The sequence below is a fragment of the Lynx rufus genome, unplaced genomic scaffold (assembly GCF_022079265.1).
Source record: "Lynx rufus isolate CCGP_SWC_20201006 ecotype Redwood Valley unplaced genomic scaffold, mLynRuf1.p SCAF_2, whole genome shotgun sequence".
Taxonomy (NCBI): Eukaryota; Metazoa; Chordata; class Mammalia; order Carnivora; family Felidae; genus Lynx; species Lynx rufus.
Genome location: NW_025814834.1, coordinates 18,874,349 through 18,901,496, shown reverse-complemented (window position 1 = coordinate 18,901,496; position 27,148 = coordinate 18,874,349). Strand labels below are relative to the sequence as shown.

Genomic DNA, 27,148 nt, shown 5'->3' with positions numbered 1-27,148 from the left:
AAAGCCAGTGGCCGGTTTAATCTCAGCAGCCTGTTCCAGCTCCCGGGGAAGGGAGGACAGCTGGGGCGATGGCGCCCTGGGGTGGCCAACCCGCAGGTCAGACGACGGCCAGTCTCACTCACTGGGTGGGGCTTCCGAGAACTTTGTTCCACTGCGAACCAAAGTACCGTCCAGAGAACTTCAAGTTCTCGCTGAGAGTCCGCGAGAGAGCAAGGTGGGGAGTCGTGGCATTGGCGGCCACGGTCGGGGCTCGGGCGGTCTCCGTATATCCCCCGGGACAGCCTCCGCGGCGGCGTGGGCCGGCCCCTCCCCCGGGCCTCAGGCTCACGGCTGGAGGAGGTGGCTTCTGTGAGTCGGTTAGGTCCTGTTGGAGAGACTCAGGACCGCGAGGGAAAGTGAGCGGTAAGGGGCCTGGCCAGCCTGCGCCCGGCCTACCCGGCGGCTGGCGCCTTGACCCCGCCCCCTTGGGATTGATCTCTGAGCGGGTTCCAGGCGCTCTTCACTCGCGGTCCAAAGACGCGGGCGGCGCGGGCTATGGATCGCGTGGCTGCGTTGAGGGGCGCGAGGCTGCGGTGGGCGCTGCTGGGGACGCGGGTGGCCCTCCCTGGCCTTTGCCCGCACGGGGCCAGAGCCAAGGCCGCGATCCCCGCCGCCGTCTCGGCCACCGCCGAGACTCCTGGAAACGGGCCTGGCGACCGGAGGCTGCGGACCCTGGAGGAGATTCCGGGGCCGGGGCAGCTGCGCAGTTTCTTCCAGCTGTTAGTGCAAGGCTACGTTCTGCACTTACACAAGCTCCAGGTAACCGAGCGGGGCGGGGGCGGGGCGGGGGAGAGGGTGGGGGCTCGCGACTGGGGGGTGGGGGTGAGCACAAGGATAAAGAAGCTGGAGATGGGGACACGTTGGACCAAAAGTGAAGGACACGAGAATTTAGCTCAGGACCGACTGGAGCTATGGTCATAGACTGGAAATCTGTAGGGATTATGTGCGAAGGGTAGACAGAACCCTGTGAACCGAAATGAATAGGTCCCGGAGTGGTATGAATCAGGAGGGCACCAGGGAAGAGGGGACTTGGGAGACCAGGTTTGGAATGAACAGGGGTAGGGGTGCCTGGGTGGCTCAGAGAGTTAAGCACCTGACTTCAGCTCAGGTCATGACCTCTGGGTTCGTGGGTGTGAATCTCTTGCTGGGCTCTGTACTGACAGCTGGGAGCCTGGAGACTGCTTTGGATTCAGGGTCTCCCTCTCTCTCTGCCCCTCCCCTGCTTGCACTCTGCCTCTCTCTCTCTCTTAAAAATAAACATTAAATTTTTTTTTTTAAATAAAATGAACAGGGGTTGAAAGAGGAGAGAACTGTCTTGGTAACATTACTTGGTAATGTAAGGGTACAAGCTGCCAGATGTGGCACAACGACTGTTTACTTGTGTGGTGATGTTGGCGACCACAGACTTCTTCCAAAGGAAATGGATTCTGGAGGATTATGGTCGTCAAGCAATTCGCAGGATAGATTTTCCCACAGAGAGAAAAATGTCACTTCTCGAGTGAAAGCAAAATCATAGACATTAAGGAAAAGGAACATTTGTTTAAATTAAGGAATCCAGTAAGAAGAGTTTATTCAGTGAAATGCACATGGAGGCAGATAACCCACTCTGGATGGACAGAGATGGGAAAACCCGATGTTGGCTAAGGTGGAAGAGTTTTAGGAAATGAACTGAACAGATTCACCTCAGATCTGTCTTCCTAATGACTATGAAAAAATATAAACACGTCCACTCTGCTCCAGGCATGTTTCCAAGTGCTGGGATTCATTGAGAGGTGACCAGTGCCCTCAGTGCTGAGCTGGAAGCTTATACCCTAGGGTTTATATGCTCCTTTGGGGGAAGAGGGAGAGAGGGAAGTGAACAGATCAATAAACAGCTAATTTGAGGCAGAGAACTTGAGTGCCCTGAGAGGAGAAGCCTGCCCAGGGTTGGGGATTGGGTGGCACCTTTGATTCATTTATTTGCTCTCCAGGCACATGTGTGGTCATCAGTGATTGGCAGGAAGAGTGGGCAGGCCTTTGGCCGGGCTGGTGAACAGGCTGGTTACCATGTCCCTGTGCTGGGCAGTAGTCAGAAACTCAGAAGAGCTCTGGGCACTGGGGATAGGACAGGTCTTTGAGGAGGGCCATGAAGGTCAGACAAAGGGCCCTGGTTCCTCCGAGGGGCCATGGTGGGCTCTTGAGCAGGCACGGGGTGAAGATGGCCTCTAGGGGGCACTGTCGAGGTTATGGTGTGTGCAGTAGGATGGATTAAACAGGATTGGTAGAGAGGGCCTCTGAGGACAAAGGATCGGGTGTGGCAGTATCTGAGGCACCCTCCAGACAAAGCTGGACAGGGAGTTGAGGATGAGGGTGAAAATGGCTATGAGGGCTTGAAGTGCTTGAAGTGCTTAGCTCTTGTTTCTTAGATTTGGTGGGCAGGTCACAAGACACATAGAGCTGGTTTAAAACATCATTCCTTCTGGGCTCAGCTTTAAGATACCAAGTAAGCTGAGAAACCAGAGTTCTGTAAACTTTTCCTGCTTGATTTAACCTCTAGAAATAGGAGAGGCCCAGTGAATGCCCCAAGGGTGGCGACTAAGGATTCCTCCTCATTTCATAGGGAGAGTTTACTGGAAGGTTTTGCTGAGGATTATCTCTAGAGCAGTAACTACCAAAGAAATTCTAGACCACCCTAGGAGGTGGAGGAGGAAGAGAAGAAAGCCAGGAATGTGTAGCCTTTTATTATTATTATTATTTTTTTTAGTGTTTATTTATTTTTGAGAGAGAGAGCGCGGGAGAGACACAGAATCCGAAGGGAGGATTCTCCCAGGGCTCTAACTCACAAACTGGGAGATCATGACCTGAGCCGGAAGTAGGATGCTTAACTGACTAAGCCATCCAGGCGCCCCAGGAATGTGTAGCCTTTTAAAGGAGCAGCCAGGGCTAGGATTTTGGAGAGTCCCCTGGCTCCTGCCCTGTATCCCAGAGATCTGGAGTCACATGAACCTTCCCAGGGCACTGGTGGAAATTATACTAGCCCTTCCCACTACATGTGACTGGTGTGAGTTAATAAAGAGTGAAAGCCTGCGCATCTATAAAACCCTGTTAATACCCCTATTGAGAAGGAGGATACATTTCAGTGACCCACTTTGTATCATTTCAGATTTGTTTGGTTGCCTCTCACAGTGGCTTAAACGATAAAGTAGCTTTATTGGTTCATATAACCAAAAAGTCTAATAGTTGAATGCCCTACAGCTATATAGCCTGGTCTAGAGATTGATGAGATCATCAAAGCTATAGTTTTGCTTTTCTGCAGTTCTCTTGGCTCTGCTGCCTTGCAAAAGTTAGTTGACTGGCCTGGGTTAATTGCCTGTCTCTGAACCCATCATAGTGGCCATTGACATACTCTAATTAGCTTAGACACATGTAGGCTCACCTCTAAAGCTGGGGTTGGGGTCCCTCCCACCTCAACCAGGTGAGTGCTGCACAAAGCAGAGCAGTTGAAGTTGATATAAAGGCAGCTGACCATAATATCCCCTCGGCACCCTCGACTGTCGGGTCGAAACTGCATATCACACACAAAAATAATAAAGTCAGCTCAGGAGAGCATTGTAGGACTTAAGGGAGTGGAGTAGGGACTGGGACATGTGAAAATCGTGCTAGTCCATAAATGCAGTTCCCTTCTCTTTCTTAAAGAAAATAATATCAAGAGTGCTAGAAAAATGAAATGTGAACGTATGTTAAATTTATATGTAAACTTATGTTAAGTTGATGTCTTTCAAAGATGGGGACCCAGAGACTGGTGAGATCAGTCATCTGTTCTGTAGCTCTTATTGCAGACTGCCTTCATGTGCCCCACTTTGCCTTGTGCCCATAATTGTCATTTCATGTGTCATGTTTCTCTCTCTCTCTCTCTCTCTCTCTCTCTATTTATTTATTTTTGAGATAGAGAGAGTGAGCGGAGTAGGGGCAGAGAGGAAAGGAGAGAGAGAATCGCAAGCAGGCTCCACACTATCAGCCCAGAACCTGACATGAGGTTCAAACTCATGAAGTGTGGGATCATGCCCTGAGCTGAAATCAAGAGTCAGATGCTTAACTGACTGAGCAACTCAAGTGCCCCTCTCTTTTTTTATAGTTACAATTTTTTTCTTTTCTTTTTTTAAAAAGTGTATTTATTTTAATTAATTAATTTAGAGAGCATGAGCGGCGGAGGGGCAGAGAGAGAGGGAGAGAGAGAATCCCAAGCAGACTCCACACTGTCAACTCGGAGTCCAGTGAGGGGCTCTAATCCATGAACTGTGAGATCATGACCTGAGCTGAGATCAGGAGTCAGACGCTTAACCGACTGAGCCACCCAGGTACCCCTCCTGTGGTAACTCTTAAGATCTCTCTTAGAGACTCTTAAATACAGAGGACAAACTGAGGGTTGCTGAAGGAGGGGGTGGGGGGTGGATTAAATGGGGGATGGGAATTAAGGTGAGTACTTTTCAGGATGAGCACTGGGTGTCATATGTAAGAGACGAATGACTGGATTCTACTCCTGAAGCCAAAACGACACTGTATGTTAACTAAATTGAAAATAAATTAATAATAAAAAAAAAAAGAAAGTGAAAAGACAGTCCATAGAATGGGAGGAAATATTTGCAAATCATGTATCTGATAAAGAACTTGGGTCCAGAATATATAAGAACTTATACAGTTCAATAATCAAATAACTAACTCAATTTTTTAAATGAAAGCAGTATTGGAATAGGCATTTCTCCAAAGAAGGTATATAAATGGCTTAAAAGCACATGGAAAAATGATCTATATCATTAGCCACTAGAGGGATGCAAATAATAACCGGAAGAGGGGTGCCTGGGTGGCTCAGTCGAGCATCCAACTTCAGCTCAGGTCATGATCTTGCTACTACCAGTGCAGAACCCACTTCGGATCCTCTCTCTCTCCCATTCTCTCTGCCCCTCCCCCACCCTCAAAAATAAATTTTAAAACATAAAAAAGGGATCTACTCTCTTAGGAACTTTTATTTTTTTTTTAAATTTTTTTTTCCAACGTTTATTTATTTTTGGGACAGAGAGAGACAGAGCATGAACGGGGGAGGGGCAGAGAGAGAGGGAGACACAGAATCGGAAACAGGCTCCAGGCTCTGAGCCATCAGCCCAGAGCCTGACGCGGGGCTCGAACTCACGGACCGCGAGATCGTGACCTGGCTGAAGTCGGACGCCCAACCGACTGCGCCACCCAGGCGCCCCTCTTAGGAACTTTTTTTTTTTTTTTTTAATTTTTTTTTTTTAATTTTTTTTTTCAACGTTTATTTATTTTTTGGGGGACAGAGAGAGACAGAGCATGAACGGGGTAGGGGCAGAGAGAGAGGGAGACACAGAATCGGAAACAGGCTCCAGGCTCCGAGCCATCAGCCCAGAGCCCGACGCGGGGCTCGAACTCACGGACCGCGAGATCGTGACCTGGCTGAAGTTGGACGCTTAACCGACTGCGCCACCCAGGCGCCCCAGGAACTTTTAAATATACAATAGTGTACTAATAATTATAGCCACCATGCTGAACATGACATCCCCGGGACTCACTTATTTTCTGTCTGCACTTTTTTGCCTTTTGACCCCCTTCACCCATTTTCCCTACTCCCACCCGCCTCCTCTGGCAACCACCGATCTGTTCTCTATATCTATGAGTTCGGTTTGGGTTTGTCTTGTTTTTAGATTTCACATGGAAGAGAAGGATCAGTCAAAATTTGTCTCTCTCTGATTTATTTCACTTAACATAATGCCCTCAGGGTCAATCCATGTTGTCCTAAGTGGCAAGATTTCCTTCTTTTGTGTGGCTGAATAATGTTCCACTGTATATATACCACAATTTCTTTTTTCTTAATTAAAAAATTTTTTAATGTTTATTTTTGAGAGAGAGACAGACAGACAGCCTGAGAGAGAGAGGGGCAGAGAGAGAGGGAGACACAAAATCCAAAGCAGGCTCCAGGCTCTGAGCTGTCAGTACAGAGCCCGATGTGGGGCTCGAACCCACGAACCCATGACCTGAGCCGCAGTCCGACACTTAACCCACTGAGCCACCCAGGCGCCCCTATAGTACAATTTATCAATTCATTCATCAGTGGACAGGTCTTGGCTATTGTAAATAATGCTGCAGCGCACTTGGGGGTGCTTATATCTTTTTGAGTTAGTGTTTTTGTTTTCTTTAAATAAATACCCACAGTAGAATTGCTGGATCATAGGGTAGTTTTGTTTTTGTTTGTTTGTTTGTTCTTTTGTTTTTTAAAAAATATTTTTATTTATTTTTGAGAGAGAGAGAGAGAGAGAGAGAGAGAGAGCAAGCAGGGGAGGGGCAGGGAGAGGAAGACACAGAATCGGAAGCAGGCTCCAGGCTCTGAGCTGTCAGCACAGAGCCCAACGTGGGGCTCGAACTCGTGAACCATGAGATCATGACCTGGGCCAAAGTCAGATGTTCAATCGACTGAGCCACCCAGCTGCCCCAAGAGTAGTTTTATTTGTAATTTTTTGAGGAACCTCCACACTGTTTCCCACAGTGGCTGCACCAGTTTGCATTCCCACTGAGAGTGCACAAAGGTTCCCTTTTCTCCACATCCTCACCAACACTTGTTGTTTCTTATTCTTTTGATGTCCATCTTAACAGGTATGAGGTGATATCTCATTGTGGTTTTGATTTGCATTTCCCTGATGATTTTTGATGTTGGGCATCTTTTCACGTACCTGTTGGCCACTTGTATGTTTTCTGTGGAAAAATATCTATATGGATTTTCTGCCCATTTTTTAGTCAGATTTTCATGGATATTTTCTATTGCCTTTTTAGTTTCTATTTATTTCCACCCTGATCTTTGTTATTTTCTCCTTTCTATTAACTTTGGGGTTAGTTTGTTATTCCTTTCCTAGTTTCTTGAGGTGTAAAGTTAGGTTGCTTATCTGAGATCTTTCTTGTTTCATAATGTAGGCATTTATCACTCCGAACTTCTCTCTTAGAATTACTTTTGCTGCACTCCATAAATTATGGCTTTTACCACTCTTCCCCCCCCCCCCACCCCGCCCTTTCCCTGAAGCCTGCAATCCCGCTCTCCACTGATATCAGCATCAAAGGCCAGATGACCTGGGACCTTCTGAACGTGGCAGGCTTTGTTCTGCCCAATGCAGAAGACATATCGTTTCCAGCTCTGGCAGCTCCGGCACCAGGTCAGCCTCCCTGCTTGGCTGTGGCTTGGCTGGCAGCATGAACAGCCCCATGGCGACTGTGGGAAGGGATGGGGTCTGGGCGCCCCCTCCTGCTTGGTGTGTTTTCAGCTCAGTCTTATGCATGTACCGCTGCTGCGTCAGTGTCCCTAAAGCATGTTTGGTTCCCCTGCTCAGGAATCTCCACAGGACCTGGGGAATCAGCATTGAACTCCTCACAGGGATGTTCAAGGCCCCAGCCTCCTTTTCCCAGGCACCCCTTCTCCCTTTCCGTTTTGATATGCTGTATTTTCCATTTTCATTTGTCTTTAGATATTTTTTTGATTTTCTCTTCTGATCTCTTCTTTGACCCCACGATTATTCAGTAGCATGTTGTTTAATCTCCACATATTTATGAATTTTCCAGGTGTTTCTTTTTTTGTAATTGATTTCTAGTTTCATACCACTGTGGTGAGAAAAGATCCTCCATACGATTTTACTCTTCTTAAATTTGTTAAGACTTGTTTTGTGGCCTATCATGTGATCTAGCCTGGAGAATGTTTCATGTTCACTTGAGAAGAATGTGTATCCTGCTGCATTTGGATGGAATGTTCTGTATATATCTCTTAAGTCCATCCGGTCTATTGTGTCACTTAAGGCCAATATTTCCTTATTGATTTTCTGTCTCGGTGGTCTGTCCACTGATGAAAGTGGGGTATCAGTTTCCACTACTGTTACTGTATTGCTCCCTGTTTCTCCCTTTAGATCTGTTAATATTTGCTTGATATGTTTATGTGGCACATGTTTCATGCCATCACCTGTTTATATGGCTTAGAGGCTGGGCTGGTAAGTTCTGAGGGCTGGGCCTGTGTCTTTCCCACCTCTGTGCCCTCCAGTGCCAGATACAGTCCTTGGTACAGGGAAGGTTCTTAGTAATGTTTGATAAAAAAATAAATAAATAAATGTCATGTACCAGCCAAAGAGCTGTTAGTGGTACCAAGCAGTGGTTCCATCAGGTGGTAAACTTTGTGAGACTCTCCTTAGCTCTTTGGTCTGGGTTTGACATAAGATCGAGTGAAAAGACAGTAAGGGCGGTGGGCCGACTAAGCCTCACCGTTCAGGTCTCAACTTTTCGAGTTCAGAAACTATATTTTATCAGCAAATTGAACATGGGCAGACTATTAGGGACTGACCAACATTGGCCAAACCCACAGAAACAAATTGTGGACTGGAGTGCCCCCGGTTTATTTACTGAAGAAGTCAGCCCTCTCGGGAATCATAATACTCCATCACATAGAAACCCCCTATTCTAATGATCTGTTGCTGCATCCCAAAATAGCATCCCAAGCTATCCCAAAATATAATGGCTTAAAACAACATTTTGGTACACTCATGATTTTGTGGGTCAGGAATTTGGGCAGTGCACATCAGAAGTGACTTATCTCAGCTTCCCAAGGGAGCAGGGCTTCGGTTTGAATGGCTGGATATGGCTGGGATGGCTCGAGTGGGGCCATGTTTCTGTTCAGAAACTAAATTTGTTTCCATGGCTTCCTCAGTGTTTCCCTATGTCACATCTCCTGGGACTGGAATTTCCAAGATGGCTTCTTCAGTTGCATGTTTGGTGCCTGGCCTGGTTTGACCAGATCAGCTAAGCATCTCTCTCTCTTTCCATGTGGCTAGTTTGGGCTTCCTTACACCATGGTGGTCTCTGGATGATCAGACTTCTTATGGGGTCCTGGCTTTCCCCAAAGTGAATGTTCCAAGGGAAAGAAAGTGGAAGTTGCCAGTTTCTTAAGGCCTGGGCCTGAAACCTGGCGCAGCGTCATTTCTACTGTATTCTACCCATCAGAGCAGGTACAGAGCCCACCTAGATTCTAGAGGAGAAGATGTAGACCTCACCTCTTAATGGGAAGGATGTCAAAGAATCTGTGGCCGTCTTTAATCCACTGCCCGCTCTTCCTAGGATCCAGGTACCTAGGGAGAAAAAGTAGTACCTACATTAGTGGACTGCTTAGTATGCAGAGACCCCAGAACTAAAGGAGTGGAATTGTACGGAAGGAAATTTCATCTAGGCCTTGGAGAAACCTGGTTGAATGTGCTTCTCTGGTGCCTGTCCATTAGATTAAGTATCTCTCTCTTGAAAGATAAATGCTGCCAAATTCTCGCTGTTTGACTTCCCTCTTCTGGGTTTTGTAACGACCCCTCCCATTCTGTTAACACATTCTTTCTTCAGTTTGGCTAATACCATTGATTAGATGGATTTTCTGTCCCAGTACTCATGTTACCATCCAGCCCTTCGGAGATTGTCCTCTAGTTACCTTTTTTTGGCTTTCAGTCTCATCTGGAAGACATTATGGTAGTCCTTGAGACTATGGCAAAATTGGATGTACTGCCTTTAAGCCTCAGGGTTGGGAACTGAAACCGGGTATTAAGGTCAAAAGTGTGAATCATACCACCTTAGCAACTGCACTGTTAGAATTTTTATCTTACAGATAAAATTCTGTGGTCAAAGAGACTACCGAATATTCAAAGTAGCAGGATTTCTGATTGGGAAAGATTAGAATGACTTACACTTACATGTCCCGTTAAGGGTCTAATTGATTATAGTGTCTTCATCTGGTGGAATTTATGCAACCACCAAAAAGAACAGGGGCAGCTCTATGGGTATTAATGTAATTGCTTGCTAAGAGATGGGAAGAAAGTGAGACCCAAAATGGTATTATATGCCATCATCTGTGGATGAAGGGGGAATGTGAGATATACATGCATATATGTGTTTAGCAGGTGCATGAAATATCTCTGGGAGGACACACAAGGAATCGGCAATAATGATTGCCTCTGTGTGATGGTTTCTTGGAGTCTGAAGATGAGAGTTAGGAGGAAGTCTTATCTTTTATGGCAGGACTGCTCTGGACCTCCACCAGGTTTTCTCTGGCATCACCCTGCCCAGGCACAGTTTGCCAACTTTTGGGTCCTTTTGTTTACTTTTTCACTGTTTTGAATTTTAACAGTGTGCATGTGTGTATTACCTATTAATTTTTTTTTAAAAAAACACGAGAGCCAAAGAATGGAAAGCAGGAGATAAATGCAAGGCTGACCAAGTGCTTCCTGGTCTCGCATGATATTTTGAGGTCTTCCGATGGCCTTTTCTCTTGTACCCTTGTTTGGCTCTGGGTCCTTACTTTCGATTTCCACCTGTCTGCCTACATCTTCTTTCTAGTTCTGCGTCACCTGCTGATCATGCAGTCCTTGTTCTTTGAACGCCCTCATTGTTTCACCTGAGACTCGTCCAGTTTGTGGTCAGAGTGCCCTCAACATACTGCGGTTTTCCTCTGGGTGTGTGAGGGGTGTAAGTGGGGGGTGGGCAGTGTTTCTATTTCCCTGACGGCCTCTCTGAGGGTGTCCCAGGCAATGCTTTTTCATGGATCACCCTGTATCCTCAGCCCGTTGTTTCTCTACGAGTGCAAAATCAGAGGGAAATTCTTACTGTCCTATGGTCTGGTACATGTCTTAGTAACTTGTGACAGTTCTGTCTTCTTGCATAAAACCAGACATTTTTATGATGATTGAAGTAAGGGCTACACGCATGCACAACATTTTTTTTGCGGCTTTGTTTGTAAAATCAAAAATTCAGAAACCTGTTAAATACCCATAAGCAGGATAAATAAATTGTGATATAGTCATACAATGGAACAATATACAACAGTTATAATAAATGCACAAGCTCTTAATGTATCAATAAAGAACTCAAAAACAAGGTGGAAGGACACCTGGGTGGCTCAGTCGGTTAAGCGTCCGATTCTTAATCTCAGCTCAGGTCTTGGTCTCAGGATCGTGAGTTCGAGCCCCGCCTTGGGCTCCGCACTGGGCATGAAGCCTACTTAAAAAATAAACAAAAAACCAAAAGTCCCAAAACAGCAAGGTTGAATATAGAATGATAGGTACAGTGGAATACTATTTCTGGGGGCGCCTGGGTGGCGCAGTCGGTTAAGCGTCCGACATCAGCCAGGTCACGATCTCGCGGTCCGTGAGTTCGAGCCCCGCGTCGGGCTCTGGGCTGATGGCTCAGAGCCTGGAGCCTGTTTCCGATTCTGTGTCTCCCTCTCTCTCTGCCCCTCCCCCGTTCATGCTCTGTCTCTCTCTGTCCCAAAAATAAATTAAAAACGTTGAAAAAAAATTAAAAAAAAAAAGAATACTATTTCTGTAAATTAAAAACCACACAAAAATACTATAAGCTATCACTGGACACCTATATATACAATAAAATTATATAAATGTTGACAGAAAGGATACATTTCCGATTCAGGATAGTGGTTGTCCTGGGGAGGGAGGGCAAAGGGAAGGACAAGAAGGGAACTTGGAAATATTTTCCTTTTGGAAAAAGATTTGAAGCAAATATGACAAATATTAACAGTTCTCTTCATTTGAGTGCGTGGGTGCATGTGCATTTATAATGTTATTTTCTTTAACTCTCCACATTAAAATATTCATAATAACAAATAAAGTAATCCTGCTCATCCTAAGTCCAAATAGTGCCCCTGGGCTGGTCTGGTCTTGGAGGAGATCGTTCAAGGCAAGGTTGAGAGCTAGGAGAACCTGGGAATGCTGTTAATTATTTAGCACCTTCTGTCTCCCGGAAATGTGAATTCCACTTGTGTGAGGGGGTTGGGCTAAATTCTCCATGACACTTTGACAGCACTGAGACATGACGGTCCCAGCGGGGTTCCTCTTCACCTTTGACCCTGAGTGGGCCTTCTTTCTGCCAGTGTAGGCAAAGGAGTGGCCCGTGCCTAGAGTTACCTCTCTCCCTCTGTTTATCCAACTGATGGCCTGCCAACTTTTAGGGGCAGGTTTAGGGACACTGGCAAAACAGTACGTGAGGTTTGTGAGTTTACTTTTGTCCTTGGCGCTATTTACTTGCTGTTTGAGTGTTTGTTGTGTTTTTTGTTTGTTTGTTTTGTTTTTTGTTTTTAGTTTTTGCCGTGCTGAGAGCCTCCCTAAGGAGTCTACCAGTCACTAAACTAAACAGGCCACTAAGTAGGAAAATAGAACCTTGCAATGCGGTATCACTTTTTTCCAGGGGAGATTTTAGTGTTTTGTTTTTTTTCTTGTAACAGCTTTTTTGAGATATAATCGCATGCCATAGAATCCACCCTGATGAACAACTAAACGGCTTTTAGTATATTCGCAGACTTGTGTAACCATTACCACATCAATTTTCAAATGTTTCCGTTGCCCTGGAAGGAAACCTCGTGCTCTTTAGCACCGCTGGGGCCTCATTCCCTCATCAGCCCCTGGCAACCATTAATCTATCCTCTGCCTCTGTGGATTTGCCTGTTCTGGATACTTCGTATAAATGGGCTCATTGAATACGTGCTCTACTGTGAAAAGCTTCCTCCAGTTAGCATGACGTCTTCACGGTTCATCCATGTTGTAGCACGTGAGCATCAGTACTTTGTTCCTTTTTATGGCTGACTAATATTCCACGGTGGGGATATGCCACAATGTGTTCCTCCACTCCTCGGTTGAGGGAGGTTTGTGTAGTTTCTGCTTTTCGGCTCAGTGTTGCTTTCGAGTTTTCAAGGTGCCCACAGCTGTCAAAGGTAAGCATAACGGACATGAGTTAGAGTGGTGAAAACAGGTTTTATTCAGTAGTGGCTGTCAGGAGGGGAAGGAGATAAACTCCATTCTGGTGTGGGCAGGGGTGACTATGTCTTTTAAAAGAGGGAGAGAGCGGGGAGCAGGATGGCAGGCCCTTGAGCAGAGTCAGGGAAATGAAAAATTACAAAAGGCAGGAAGGGGGGCAGCTGGTCCATGTGAAACTCATGGTTAGTTAACTGGTGCTTCTCAGCAGGACTCCTGTGCTTCCTCAGAGACTGGACAGGGGCCTTATCTTTAGGTGTCAGCCAGAACAAACAGGAAGTTCTTTAGAGTGCAAGCAGGGGAGGGACAGAGAGAGAGGGAGACACAGAATCCGAGCAGGCTTCAAGCTCTGGGCTGTCAGTACAGAGCCCGATGCAGGGCTGGAACTCACAAACTGTGAGATCGTGACCTGAGCCAAAAGCAGACGCTTCACCGACTGAGCCACTCAGGCACCCCTCAGGGCGGCACTTTAAGGGGCCTTTATCCTCGGAATGAAGGTCATCCTATGGAGGCTACTCTGAGCTGTTAAAAACTATGTCCATGAGTTCAAGTCTTTCTAGGCCCCAGCCGAGGCCCAGTTAAGAAGAGGGCTGGGAAGAGCCTGAGCAGAATCTGGTAAGGAGAGAATCTCTATCACAACCTTTTAAACATCTGAAAGCTATGGCACTTTGCAACAACAAAAAACGAGTCTGTTTACCACATATTGAATAGAATTTCAGTTTTCCGTCCCCCACCCCTGAGCCTGTCTGCACACCCCAGGTTACCAGCCTTTGCCTTGAGGTGGGTTAGTACGTTTTAGGCATTATATCTGTGTATTGGTAATTGCCATTATGGCCTGCCTTGGGTTATTCACCTTAACATGTGTGTAGCCACAGGGCACCTCTTTGAGATCAACTACTAATAGAATTCTCTTATTTGACTGATGAGGAAATGTCAAGCAAGAAAAGGCAAAGCCAAGGCCGGACTGATTTAATCAGCAAAGATACAACAAGCCACTGTTAGATTTAGACATTTTATTGCTAAATAGTGAAAGGAAGAGTAAGGCAAAGGTGCCGGCTCCCCATGAACCTTGTCCCGCACATTCAAAAAGACGACACTGAAACTTTTCCCACCAGATGAGTGCAGCGTGAGTTATGGGGTATCCCGTTGCTGAGGCGTTCCTTCTAGACTGCAGCCAAAGGGTTTTATGTTCTGCAGCTCTTGTCTGAGTGGGGGTGGGCAGAAACCCCACACTTCATCGGAACCTGGGAGGTGATGAGAAACTGTTTCATGACAACCTCCCTAGTGAGAGAAGGAGGTGAGTGGGTGCGGGCCTTATTGCAACTCCTCACAGACGTTCTTCCATGTCCCAGGAAGATGGCAAAGTGTTCTGCCAAAACTCATAAGCTATGGCTCAAGTCTCTGTGTGCATAGATAGGTACTGGGCTGCTCCACCGTTCAACCCTGACCCTTCACATATCCCAGAATTTGCAGGGATGTAAATACCCCATCAGATAAATATTCCAGTTCTACTGACGGGAGCGCCTACCAAATCTGTCTTTGGCAGTATTGGATGAGAGTCACCACAACCGTGACTCCCTGTAGGTTGATTAGGCCTGTTTGGAGTATATACTGCAGCCAGGCGCCCCATCCAAGGGCAACCGGAGTTGCAACCACGCACACCCCACCTCAGCCAACCCCGCGGAAGTGCCGGGCATTACGGTTGCCTATTACCACCCGTGCTGAAGGGTTTGGAGCAGCCTATGACAAATGAACAAGAGGCCAACAGTAACAGGATGAAGCTAAAGAGACCAGATCACTGTCCAGAAGGTTAATCTTGTCCTGTTATCTTTATTGGAGGCTGACCATTTCTGAAATCACTGGCCCTTGGGAGGTTTCTAAGAGTTTTTAGATTGAGATTCTATTTGGCCAGCGGTCAAGTTGAGGGCGGTGGTGGTCTGAGTTAACTTGGCCACATGTCAGTTAGATGCCACCTTGTCTGTAGATAGGGGCTGAGAGAGAGAGAGAGAGAGAGAGAGAGAGAGAGAGAGAGAGAGATTAATAGTCCCTCCCTGCACCTCCAACTTCCCGGGGATGACCCCTTATCTCCCACAAGCCAGAGGTATTCCTCTCCCCACACCCATGTGTACAATGTGACAACCTCTTAGCAGTCCCTTCACTTTTTTGTCCCAATCCTCCTGTGTGTCCTAACCCTCACATGAGCCCTGCTCTCTCCTGAGGTGCCTCAGTGATTTCTTCCTTGTATACCTCCTACCATTCTAGAACATCTCCCATCCCCACATCGGGGCCATCTTGGGAGCTGAAACCTCATATTCATGGCCATTACCGTCCATATCTATTACTGCCCAAGAGCGGCAAGCAGAAGTGATGGCGAAAGAAGCACCAGGTTAGGATAGCTTACTCCATGACTCTTCTCGCTACTTGCAAAGTAGCTGTTAGTTTTCCAAGGGGGTAGGTGTGGGAAGAAAAATGGGGGAATGAGAAGAGTTAATTATGCAGCTCGGGTCTCTTACAGCCTATCTCGGGCCCCTTCCTGGCTCTCCAATCTCACAATGAAGAATTCTGTTGAAATGGCAGATACCCTCCTGGTGAATTGTCACATAAATATTCCAAACTGACTTTCTTAGGTGTGTCATCCACTGGGAGCTGAGGCTGGGTTATCCAGTTATCTTTTTCAGTTTCTCCTTTAAGAGTCCACTCCATGTTTCAGTGGCACTGGCTTCCTGGGGATGATACGAGGCATGGAAGGTTCAGTGAATGTTCCACGCAGCTGCCACTGCTGGGTCCTTTTTACTTCAAGTGGGAGCCATTGTTTGAATGGATGCCCTTGGGAAACCAAATGTATAGCACTGTCCATCGAAGGGTCTTTGAATAGTGTGCCCCTCGTGCTGTGCAGATGGAGACGGTAGTGTCATACTTTGAAGAGGTGTCTGCTACAATCAATGTCCGATGGTACCCTCAAGAGGATGGTAGGGGACCTGTACAGTCTGTTTGGTAGGGCAGGCCAGGTCCAATACCCCTCACTATGAACCCCCAAATTTCTTTTACCACTGGAATGTCTAGCTGGCGGTATGGGCATATTTGCCACCTTCTTTGGCTTCACATACTGCGGTCACTATGCCTTGTTTGGGGGCTCCCGTGGATGGAGTACCATGCCCTGTGCAGCAGACTGTCTGGATGGCTACAGTCCTTACATTTGTATCACAGGTCTCCTCAGCTTGCTGATTTCACCCACGTTGATCCAAGGAAACCTTTGCCACGGGCATCCCTCCGGGTCATGAACAGAGGGTATGGGTCTTGTGTGATCTGCTGCCATGATGATCATTGCCAAAGAGGCTGAGACTTGTTCATCCAGGCATTCCACTGCCAGGCATCAGCCCACATGCTCATGAGTCAGCGAAAATGTAACAGGGTGTATTTGGGGAGGTCTTTTCCAGAGCAAGTAGCACAGCTCACAACAGCGAGCGTTCTCCTTTCCGTGCATAGTTTTAGACAATTTTCTTTGGGCGGTATATGGCAGCATCACCCCAGGACACCCCATGGCCCCCAACTGAGCTGATCTATCCATGAACCAGGCCCAGGCATTGTCAGTAACTTCAGTGAAGGTAAGCCCCCAAGAAATCTGAGGTGTTGGCATAGACCCTGCATCTGAGTCAACACATCTAGAGGGCGACTAACCACTTAATGGCTGGTGTGCTATTTTCTGGATGTACTGCAGCCACATAATCAGGGATGCTTGTCAGGCAGCACCCACCTGATGTTCTCGTTTCCCACGGGACATCAGGTAGAACAGCACTTTGCCGTGTCCGTCTCAGTGTGCATTAGCGCTCAATATCAAGCCAGTAATTGTCTCTCAGTTGGGATATTCTGGGTGGTGAGGTCAGGCAAGTGCCATGTCCAAAACCCTAAGGAACCATTGTCTAGTGGCCACATAATTTTACCACTGGTCTCAGTCTGTGTAATGTCAGTCACTGACACGTGTAGCTCACATGTCTCATGAGGGCTGACTGGCCGCAGTGGAAGAGCAGTTTGTACTGTTGGATTGTCTATCTATCTACCGATCTATCGATCTATCTATCTTAGTAATCTCTACGCCCAAAGTTGCACCTCTTCCAACTGAACCAGCCAGACACCCCTGGATTGTTTCCTTAAGCATGTTTGTCCGTACTAGTTCTTTGATCAAGACAGTGATCTTCCTTTCCACCCCTTCCCTTTCCTTGGAATCCCATACTACTTTACTGACACCGCATGACTGAACCCAGAGAACAAGGTGGACTCCTGGTGGTCCACTCAACCCACTACCACTGCTCTAATCATGGCGTTTCCCCACTGAAAACATCCCTTACAGTTTAGAGGAATATTACATGTATTTAACACATTTATTCCCACAATACATTCAGTATATCTTTGACGAACTGATGACCAGGGAGTATTTTATCTGTAGCCACAGCCACCTGTCTAATGGAAACAGTTTTCCTTTCCTTAGTAATACAGATGGGTAAGGAACAACCACGGAATGTTTTTAAACATTTTATGGGACGCTCTCCCTTTTTTTTCGAAAAACCAACACAACTTGGGGCACCTGATGGTTCAGTCGGTTAAGCATCCAACTTTGGCTCCGGTCATGATCTCAAATTCTGTGTCTCCCTCTCTCTCTGCCCCTCCCCTGCTTGTGCACACTCTCTCTCAAAAATAAATAAACATTTAAAAATAATAAAATAAAATAAAGTAATAAAATAAAATATAAAGTAAAATAAAATAAAATAAAAACCAACACAACTCATCAGGGCTCTCGGGGACCATGGTCAAGGACTCCTATCCCCTTGTCACTAAATACATCAACCAGGCTTGTTACTGCCTACCAGGATCCTATTGCACACTTTGCTAGTTGGCCTGTAGGGTCTCACGGTCTTTTTCCTAAAAGGATGCCATGACCTTATCAGCTTTGGTGAAGAGAGTTAAAAAACCCCATGTAGTCAATCTGTCAGGAGCAGTGGGGTGACACCCTTGATAGTATGGTTCCTTCTATAGGTGCAACTTTCATATCAGGAATATACTGCTTTTTAGGTGGTAAAAGACAGCAGTTTTTTCTTTGACTGCCAGGGGGATTACACCCTGTCACTCTACCAACGTTGTTTCCAAAACTACTTGGCAAGCTGACTCTGAATCTTACTCATCACTCCTACTGGGACCTTCAACTTGCCAACCAACAAGACATGGTTATACAATGAAAAGTTTGGACCTCAGAGGAATTTTCCTAACAGTCTAGGAACGCTGTCAGTGAAACATTTTGAAACCCATCATACATTTTGTATGTAGGAGGAGTTGGCTCATGAGTCTCTCACTCAGAATCACAAAATCACTTTCCCTTTTGTTTTGTCTTTGCTGTCCCACACTTTACAGAAACACAGACCAAAGGGTTTAACACAGGCACTTCAGGAGGTGGGTAGTGGCTGGAAGGTCAGGGATTCCAGGGGGCGGGGGACAAGGGGCGGCATGGGGGTGGGGGGCACCTCCACTGGAAAGACAGTTTTGCATTTACTTTCAATTTTCAGTGGCCATTTACTGACAGAGTGGATATAGGACTGTGGGAAGACCGCTGCTACTCGGCCCTGCCTGCCTTACCTCTCCTACCCTGCTTGGTCCATGCCATCCGCTGGTGGGAGGACCCTTCTCTGCCCCCCAACACACACTTAGGTCAGAGCACGTGCTACTAGATCATGGGTTCTACTTTATCTCTGAACCTGACCATGTGGTCCCAGTTCTCTAAAAGGCCATTATAACTTTACCAGCACCATATTGGGAACCAAAAGTATCGAGTTCACATGTTAGACAAGGCAAAGCCAAGACATAACAGATTTTTCTGGAAAAGATACAGCAGGCCACATTTAGATTTAGACAGTTTATTACTTACATAGAGAGGGACAGGGTGCCTGGGTGGCTCAGTTGGATAAACGTTGGACTTCAGCTCGGGTCATGATCTCATGGCTTGTGAGTTCAAGCCCCGTGTTGGGCTCTGTGCTGACAGCTCAGAGCCTGGAGCCCGCTTTGGATTCTGTGTCTCTGTCTCTCTCTGTCCTCCACCCTCACGCTCTGTCTCTCTCTCTCTAAAATAAACATTAAAAAAAAGAGAGAGAGACAGTGAAAAGAAGAATCAGCCAAAGGTGCCAGCTCGCCGAGATCCCTGTCCCACACATGCAAAAGGACAGCCCTGAAACTAAAGGGGCCGGATGATTGCAGTGTGAGTTGTGGGATATGTTGAGGTGCCCCTTCTAGACTTCAGCTAGATGGTTTTATTTTCTGCAGCTCTTTTCTGAAGGGGATAGGGCAGAAAGCACACACCTCATCTAAACCCAGAGGAGAATCTGTTGGTCTCCTGACAGCCTCCTAGGGGACACAGGGAGTCAAGTGCTGGGTAGCTTTGTGGTGGCTCCTTGTAGGATTTCTGTCCTCTCGTGTCCTGGGGTGGGTGGTGTCACAGGGCATTGAACTCTGAAGACTCAGGGAAGGCTGGGTTCAAGCCTCCGTGTATATGAGTACAGGCAGAGTCTCACAGTCGGGAGGGTGCCATGGTGGAGCTATCCCCCAACAAAGTGACAAAGCCCATTAGTGTTGGGGCTGGAACTAGAACAAAATCTCCTGCCAAGCAGTCCCTGACCCTTCAACTGATACTGCCAGCTGTGGATGAGATAAAAACACATGACAATGAACAGGCACTTTCTTCCTGCAAAAATTTCTCTTGTTTTTTGGAAAAATCACATAAATATGAGTTATGTGCTAATAGTTTTTGACTACGTACCACCTGTAAGAGAAAATGTCATTTCAGTGTGGCTGAAGTAATTTGCAGAATATTAAACATTATTCTGCATATATAAATATGTGTTTGTTGTAGAGAAATCAGAAAAGTATACAGACACAAAAAGAAGAAAATCCAAATCTCCCATAATTCCCAAACCCTGCACATGTCACAGTGCCTTGTACACATAGGTGCTTCATAAACATTTGTGAAACAAGTACATAAATACACACATAATCTTAGTGGTAAGTAAGCATTATCCCTGTTTGCTAATCCTTGGTGAATAGGTTTCTACATTTTCCTCCATGTGTCATCAGTATATGTATGTATGTATATATACGTATATATATGTGTGTATATATATATTTTTTAATGAAACTATACCATATACTCTTTTGTAGATGCCCTTTATTAAAAATAAATGTGCATACCTTTTGGGGTCCCTGGGTGGCTCAGTCAGTTAAGTGTCCGACTCTTGATTTTGGCTCAGGTCATGATCTCACAGTTCATGAGAACCAACTTCTCTCTCTCTCTCTCTCTCTCTCTCTCTCTCTCTCAAAAATAAAATAAATAAATAAACTTTAAAAAATAAACAAATGGGGGTGCCCGGGTGTCTCAGTCAGTTAAGCGTCTAACTTCTGCTCAGGTCATGATCTCGTGGTTCGTGAGTTCGAGCTCCGCGTCGGGCTCAGTGCTGACAGCTCAGAACCTGGAGCCTGCTTCAGATTCTGTGTCTCCCTCTCCCTCTGCCCCTCCCCTGCTTGAGCTCTGCCTCTCTGTCTCTCTCAAAAATAAATAAACATTAAACAAAAAACCACTCAAGTATTTGAAAACAAATTAATTAATAAATATGCATACCTTTCTATATCAACAAGTACACCTATAGCAGTTTTAAATGGCTGACTAGTGTTCTTTTGTATGGCTTCACCAGAATTTGCTGATTTATTGTTATATATTTAGATTTTTTTATGTGTAAAAGCTTTGATATATCTATCACTAAATATCATGCCCATCTTTAGAATAAACCCCTAAAATGGAATTATTGGGTAAAAGATTTTGTTCTGGGCTTTGACATGTATTGCCTGACAAATTGCCCTCTAAGAAAGTTGTAAACACAGTAGTTTTGCATAACAGAGGGCATTCTCAGAGACTGCCCCTGTGTTCTTCCCTGAACAGTTAAACAGACCAACAAATATCCCTCAAAGCTTGATCCCTAGTCCTGGGTTAGGAGTTAACAGTGGAAAGGAAAGGTTGGTCTGGTTCTCTTTCCTCCTTGATCTACAGTTGAGAAAAATTTTGGAACCAAAGAACTGACTCAAGTGGACATTCCTCAGCCTCCTTCCGTTCTTTCTTTTCTGAGGGGCTATTTTTTGTTCACATCAGGTTCTCGCTGAGGCTCTGGAGGTTTTAAATACCAGAAACTTCTAGGCTTTTTTTTTGTTGTTGGGGGGAGGGAATTCACATAATACAATTCATCATTTTAAAGTGTACCATTCAGTGGCATTTAGTGTATTTTGAATGTTATGAAATCACTAATTCTAATTTCAAAACTTTTTCAATACCCTAGAAAAACACCCTGTCACCAGTTAATCTCTCCTTTTTGCTCTGTCCTGCTGTCCCTCAGTAATTGTTAATCTGCTTTCTGTCTCTATGGATTTGCCTATCCAGATAAATCATATAAAAAGGACCATACAGTATATGACCTTTTGTGTCTGGCTTCTTTGACTTAGCACATGTTTTTAAGGTTCATCCAAGTTATAGCATGTATCATACTTTGTTCCTTTTTATGGATGAATAATATTCCATTTCATGTGTAGACCACAATTTGCTTATCTGTTCATCAATTGATGACATTTGGGTTGTTTGCACCTTTCAGTTATTATGAATAATGCTGCTATAAATATTGGTGTAAAAGTTTTTGTGTGGCATGTTTTCATTTCTCTTGGGCATACACTTAGTAGTGGAATTGCTGAATCATATGGTAATTCAGTGTTTAATTTTTTGGGGACCTGCCAAATGGTTTTCTGTGGCATCTGTACTATTTTTATAATTCCATCAGCAATGTACAAGGGTTTCAGTTTCTCCACATGCTTACCAACAACTTGTTATTTTCTGTTTTTTGGATTAAAGCCATCCTACTGGTTATGGAATGGTATCTTATTGTGGTGTTGATTTGCATTTCCTTTATGACCAATGATTTTGAACATCTTTTCATGTGCTTATTGGCCACTTGTATTCTCCTTTGGAGAAATGTTAAGTCCTTTGACCATTTTAAAACTGAGCTGCCTTCTTGTTGTTGAGTTCTTTAAGACCTCTTGTATATTCTGGATATTAAACTCTCATCAGATGTATGATTTGCAAATATTTTCTCCCATTCTATAGATTGTCTTTTCACATTCTTGGTAATATCCTATGATGTACAAGATTTTAAATTTTTTATGAAGTCTTATTTATCTATTTTTTCTTTTATTGTTCATGCTTTTAGTGTCAAATTTAAGAATCCATTGCCAAATCCAAGGTCATGAAGATTTGCCTCTATGTTTTGTTCTAAGAGTTTTATGGTTTTAGGTCTTGTATTTAGGTTGCTGATCCATTTTGAGTTAATTTTTGTATATGGAGTGAGGTAGGAGTCCAACATAATTCTTTTGCACTTGGTTATCTAGTCGTTCCAGCATCATTTGTTGATGAGACTGTTCTTTCCCCACATTGAATGGTCTTGGCACTCTTTACAAAAATCAATTCACCATAGATGGTGGACTCTCAATTCTTGTCCATTGGCCTATATATGTATGTATCCTTATGCTACTGCCACAGTGTTTTGATTATTGTAGTTTTGTAGTAAGTTTCAAAATTAGGAAGTATAACTCTTCCAACTTTGTTTTTCTTTTTCAATATTTTTGGCTATTCAGGGCCTTTTGCAGTTCCGTATGAATTTGAGGATTGATTTTTTCCATTTCTGCAGAAAAGGTCATTGGCATTTTGGTGAAGATTGGATTGCATCTGTAGACCACTTTGGGGATTACTGCCATCTTAACAATATTAAGTCTCCATATCCATGAACATGGGCTATCTTTCCATTTATTTAGTTCTTTGGTTTCCTTCAGCAATGTTTTGTAGTTTTCAATGTACAAGTGTTTCACTTCCTTGGCTAAATTTATTTTTGAGTATTCTATTCTTTTGGATGCTTGTATTAGTTTTCTCTGGCTGCTGTAACAAAATATGACAGACCGGCTGTCTTAAACAATATAAATTTATTGTCTTTAACTTCTGGAGGCTGGAAGTCTGAGATCAGGGTGCCAGTAGGTTGATTTCTGGTGACAGCTTTCTTCCTGGCTTGTAGACAGCCACCTTTTCCCTGTGTCCTCGCATGGCCTTTTCTTGGTGTGTACTTGCAGAGAGAGAGAGAGAGAATGCTCTCTGATGTCTCTTCTTATGAGGACACTAATCCTATTGGATCAGGGACTCACTCTTATTTAATCTTAATTACTCATTTAGTCTTACTTACTTCCTTAGAGGCCCCATCTCTAAATACAGCCACACTGGGGGACTAGGGCTTCGTATGAATTTTGGGGAAACACAAACATTCAGTCCAAAACAGATCCAATTCTAAATGGGATTATTTTCTTAATTTCCTTTTTGGATTATTTTTCCAGGCTTTTACAACTAATTCCCACTCCTTTGGAGCCACTGTTACTGGTTTCTTGTGAATCTCCTTCTCCGCCTCGCTTCTGTCTGTCACTGTTTGTCTCTCATATTCTTCGTGTTGTCTGCAACTTTTTTCTCCACCTGATTCATTGACATCTGTTAAATATTGTCTAAAATGTGTGTAGTGGTATGTCAAGGCAACATGGGAGGTAGTTAAGAAGTATGGGGGCGCCTGGGTGGCTCAGTCTGTTAAGCGGCTGACTTCAGCTCAGGTCACGATCTCACGGTCCGTGAGTTCGAGCCCCGTGCCAGGCTCTGTGCTGACAGCTCAGAGCCTGGAGCCTGTTTCAGATTCTGTGTCTCCCTCTCTCTCTAGCCCTCCCCCGTTTATGCTCTGTCTCTCTCTGCTTTTCAAAAATGAATAAATGTTAAAAAAAGAAGAAGACTGCAATTATAAGAAGTATGACATCATTCCTGACCTAGAAGATTTTCAATCTAGTTGAAGAGACAAGACTTAACTAGGGAGCAACTTATAAGCATATGTAATCAAATTCTCAACTGTGTGGCTCATACACTGAGATGTAAACTCTCTAAGGGTAGCTGTTCCTGCTGTGCACACAGCTGTATCCCCAGGCCCTAAATAAGTATAGGAGGAACAGGATATGAGCTCAATAAATAAATGTTGAGTGAATTCATCACTCTCCCCCTTTGGAGTCTCACTTGGTGGAAGCTACCCCTCCCATTCATCCTGGAAGATGATCCCTAGGGGACTCTGTTCTGCAAAGTGGCATTTGGACAGGATCTATCTGAGAACGTTGGGGCTCTCTAACTGGCTCAGGTTACGGCCTAATGGTAGGTTCACAGACATAGCACACTCTTTCAGCAAGTATTATGGTGTCTTTCTAAAATAAGTTCCTACATAAATAGATCCTTGTTCAGTTCCACCGAGTAAACTGAGAAGAGGAATATGAAGGAAGAGGAAAGAAAGCATGGCCTATGCAAAGGGGGAAATGCCTCAGAAACTTCCAAGCTGACAGCCAGGAAGAGGTGCCAGAGGCTTTGGATTCCAGAGAAGAAGCTGGTCCCCAAGTAAATTGTTGATCTAGTCTTTTAAAATATGACTTTTTTTTTTTTCTGATTCTAAGATCATGGTAGAAAATCTGAAAAAAAAAATCACAGTATAAAGAAGAAAGTAACCTATCTATAAACCATGACTCAGAGATTACCAGTATCTGCATTTTTAAAAAATGTTTATTTATTTATTTATTTATTTATTTATTTATTTATTTTAAGAGAGAGAGAGAAAGAGCACAGAGGAAGGACAAAGAAAGAGGGAGAGAGAGAAAATCCCAGACAGGCTCCACACTGTCACTGCAGAGCCCGATGTGGGGCTTGAACTCAAAAACTGGGGAGATCATGACCTGAGCCAAAACTAAGAGTTGGATGCTTAACCGACTGAGCCATCCAGGCGCCCCACCTCTATTTGCATTTTTATAAAACTGTAACATGTAATTGTATTTGAACTTAACACAAAGAGAAAAAACCCAAACTGTAGATAAGTATTTCTTCAAAATGAGGTATTGTTTCTTAAGAAGAGTCCTCTAAAATTAAAGCATTAAGACTCATATTAAAAGGTTGGGGTTACAAAACAAAACAACAACAACAACAACAACAAAAAGGTTGGGGTTATTGTGGAGGTTCTCGACCTGGGGTGATTTTGCCTCCCTGGGGACATTTTGGCAATGTCTGGAGATGTTTTTGGTTGTTACAGCTTTGAGGGCAGGGAGATGCTAGTGGGTGAAAGCCAAGGATACTGCTAAACATCCTAAAATGCACAGGACAGTCCACCACAACAAAGAATCATCCAGCCCCAAATGTCAATAGTGCCGTGAGGAACCCTGGTTTATTGCATAGTTACGTTGGTTTTAAATAGTATATATTTTTACTTATTATTTTTTATTAAAAAATTTTAATGTTTGTTTATTTGTTATTTATTTATTTATTTATTTATTTATTTTTTTATTTTTTTATTTTTTTTGAGAGAGAGAGAGAGAGAGAGCGAGAGAGAGCGCACAGGTGGAGCAGCAGAGAGAGAGGGAGACACAGAATCCGAAGCAGGTGCCAGGCTCTGAGCTGTCAGCACACAGGTCTCGAACCCACAAACTATGAAATCATGACCTGACCCAAAATCTAACGCTTAACTGACTGCGCCACCCAGGTGCCCCAATAGTATGTATTTTTAAAGGGCCTAAGTTTGTTTGTAGTTCGATGGAGCAAGTGGTTGAGAACCATCTAGGTGGTCTGAGTTTGAATTCAGACTTTTCTACTTCCCAGTAAAGTGACCTTGGGCAACCTCTTTGGGCCTAAGTTTCCTCTTTTATGAAATTGTGGTAATGTTACACCCCCTCATACAGCGGTAGTGAGGACTGAATTTCTAACATAAGTGTTTGGAATAGCGTCTGTTTTATGCTAAGCTCCGTGGAAATATTTACTATTATTATCATTATTATTATGTGATTAATATCTTTTTTTAAGTTTATTTTTGAGAGAGAGAGAGAAAGTGTGTGCACAAGTGGGGGAAGGGCAGAGAAAGAGGGAGAGTGAGAATCCCAAGCAGTCTCCGTGCTGTCAGTGCAGAGCCCCGTCACAGGGCTCGATCTCACGAACCATGAGATCATGACCTGAGCCAAGATCAAGAATTGGATGCTTAACCGACTGAGCCACCCAGGCACCCCTGTCATTAATATCTTAAATAAACCAACTGGAATCACAAATTAAAACTTACGTTTAAGATAATTCTCCTAAAGAATTCAGTAGAGAAAAACAGACATATAAGTACTTTTACAAAATGGAACCTTATAAATCTAAGGAGTATATACATGAATTGAGAGGTTTGATCAGCCTTTCCCGCTTTCTGGAATTACCTGATCAGTGGCAGATGACTCATTGTTTTGCAAGACACTTTCTTTTTTTCCCTTTAGATTAAAAATACTTGAATTCATAGGGTACCTGGGTGGCTCAGTTGGTTGAATGTCCAACTCTTGATTTTGGCTCAGGTCATGATACCAGAGTCATGTGTTTGAGCCCTGAGTCAGGCCCCACACTGTGGAGCCTGCTCAAGATTCTCTCTCTCCCTCTGCCTCTCTCCCCCACTCATGCTTTCTTTCTTTCTCTCTCTAAAATAAAAAAAAAAAATCAAAATTTTGAATTCATTCTCATAGTTCAAAGCTCAAAACGATATGACAGGATATACATTGTGCAATCTTGCCTCTCACTGCTGTCCCCTCCACCTGCCCCATCGGTAGTCACTTTAATTAGTTTCTGATGTGACCCAATATTTCTTTATAAAAGCAAGTGCCAATGCTGTATATTCTAATTTAGCCCCCCTTTCTTAGACAGAAGATATCATACTTTTCCATTTAACAATCTACTTTGGTTATGTATATTTCTTTTCCATTTAACAATCTACTTTGGTTATGTATATTTCTGTATTACAATCCAACTTTTCATATTACTACACAAGGAGCTGATTCATCCTTTTTTAAGGTGACATAGTATTCCATTATGTAGACTTCCCATACTTTGTTTATAAATGTATTTGTAATTTCTATAAATGTTAGCAAATTGTCCTCCATGTAGGTTTGTGTAATTTTAGACTCCCACCAGCAATGTACAAATATGCCTGTTTCTCTCCAGGAATCCCTGTAGTTTACACACAATCATCTGTTCAAAATCATACCACGCTGGTAGGCATTACTGGGAGGTGAAAGTGGAAACAAAACTAAATAGATGTCAGGGGGGTTGTCAAGGCTGTATTCCTAGGAACTGACAGAATCGGCTGTTAGTTCGGGGTGGA

At 44.3% G+C, this 27,148-nt stretch overlaps 1 protein-coding gene across 1 annotated transcript in view; it reads left to right on the top strand.

Moving 5' to 3' along the window:
* The first annotated feature begins 534 nt into the window (after positions 1–534).
* LOC124516601 (sterol 26-hydroxylase, mitochondrial) overlaps positions 535–27,148 on the top strand; it is a 33,621-nt gene continuing 7,007 nt past the window's right edge. The window contains exon 1 of the mRNA XM_047086028.1: positions 535–798. Coding sequence (XP_046941984.1) covers positions 535–798 — 264 coding nt within the window. The remainder of the gene's footprint in view (positions 799–27,148) is intronic.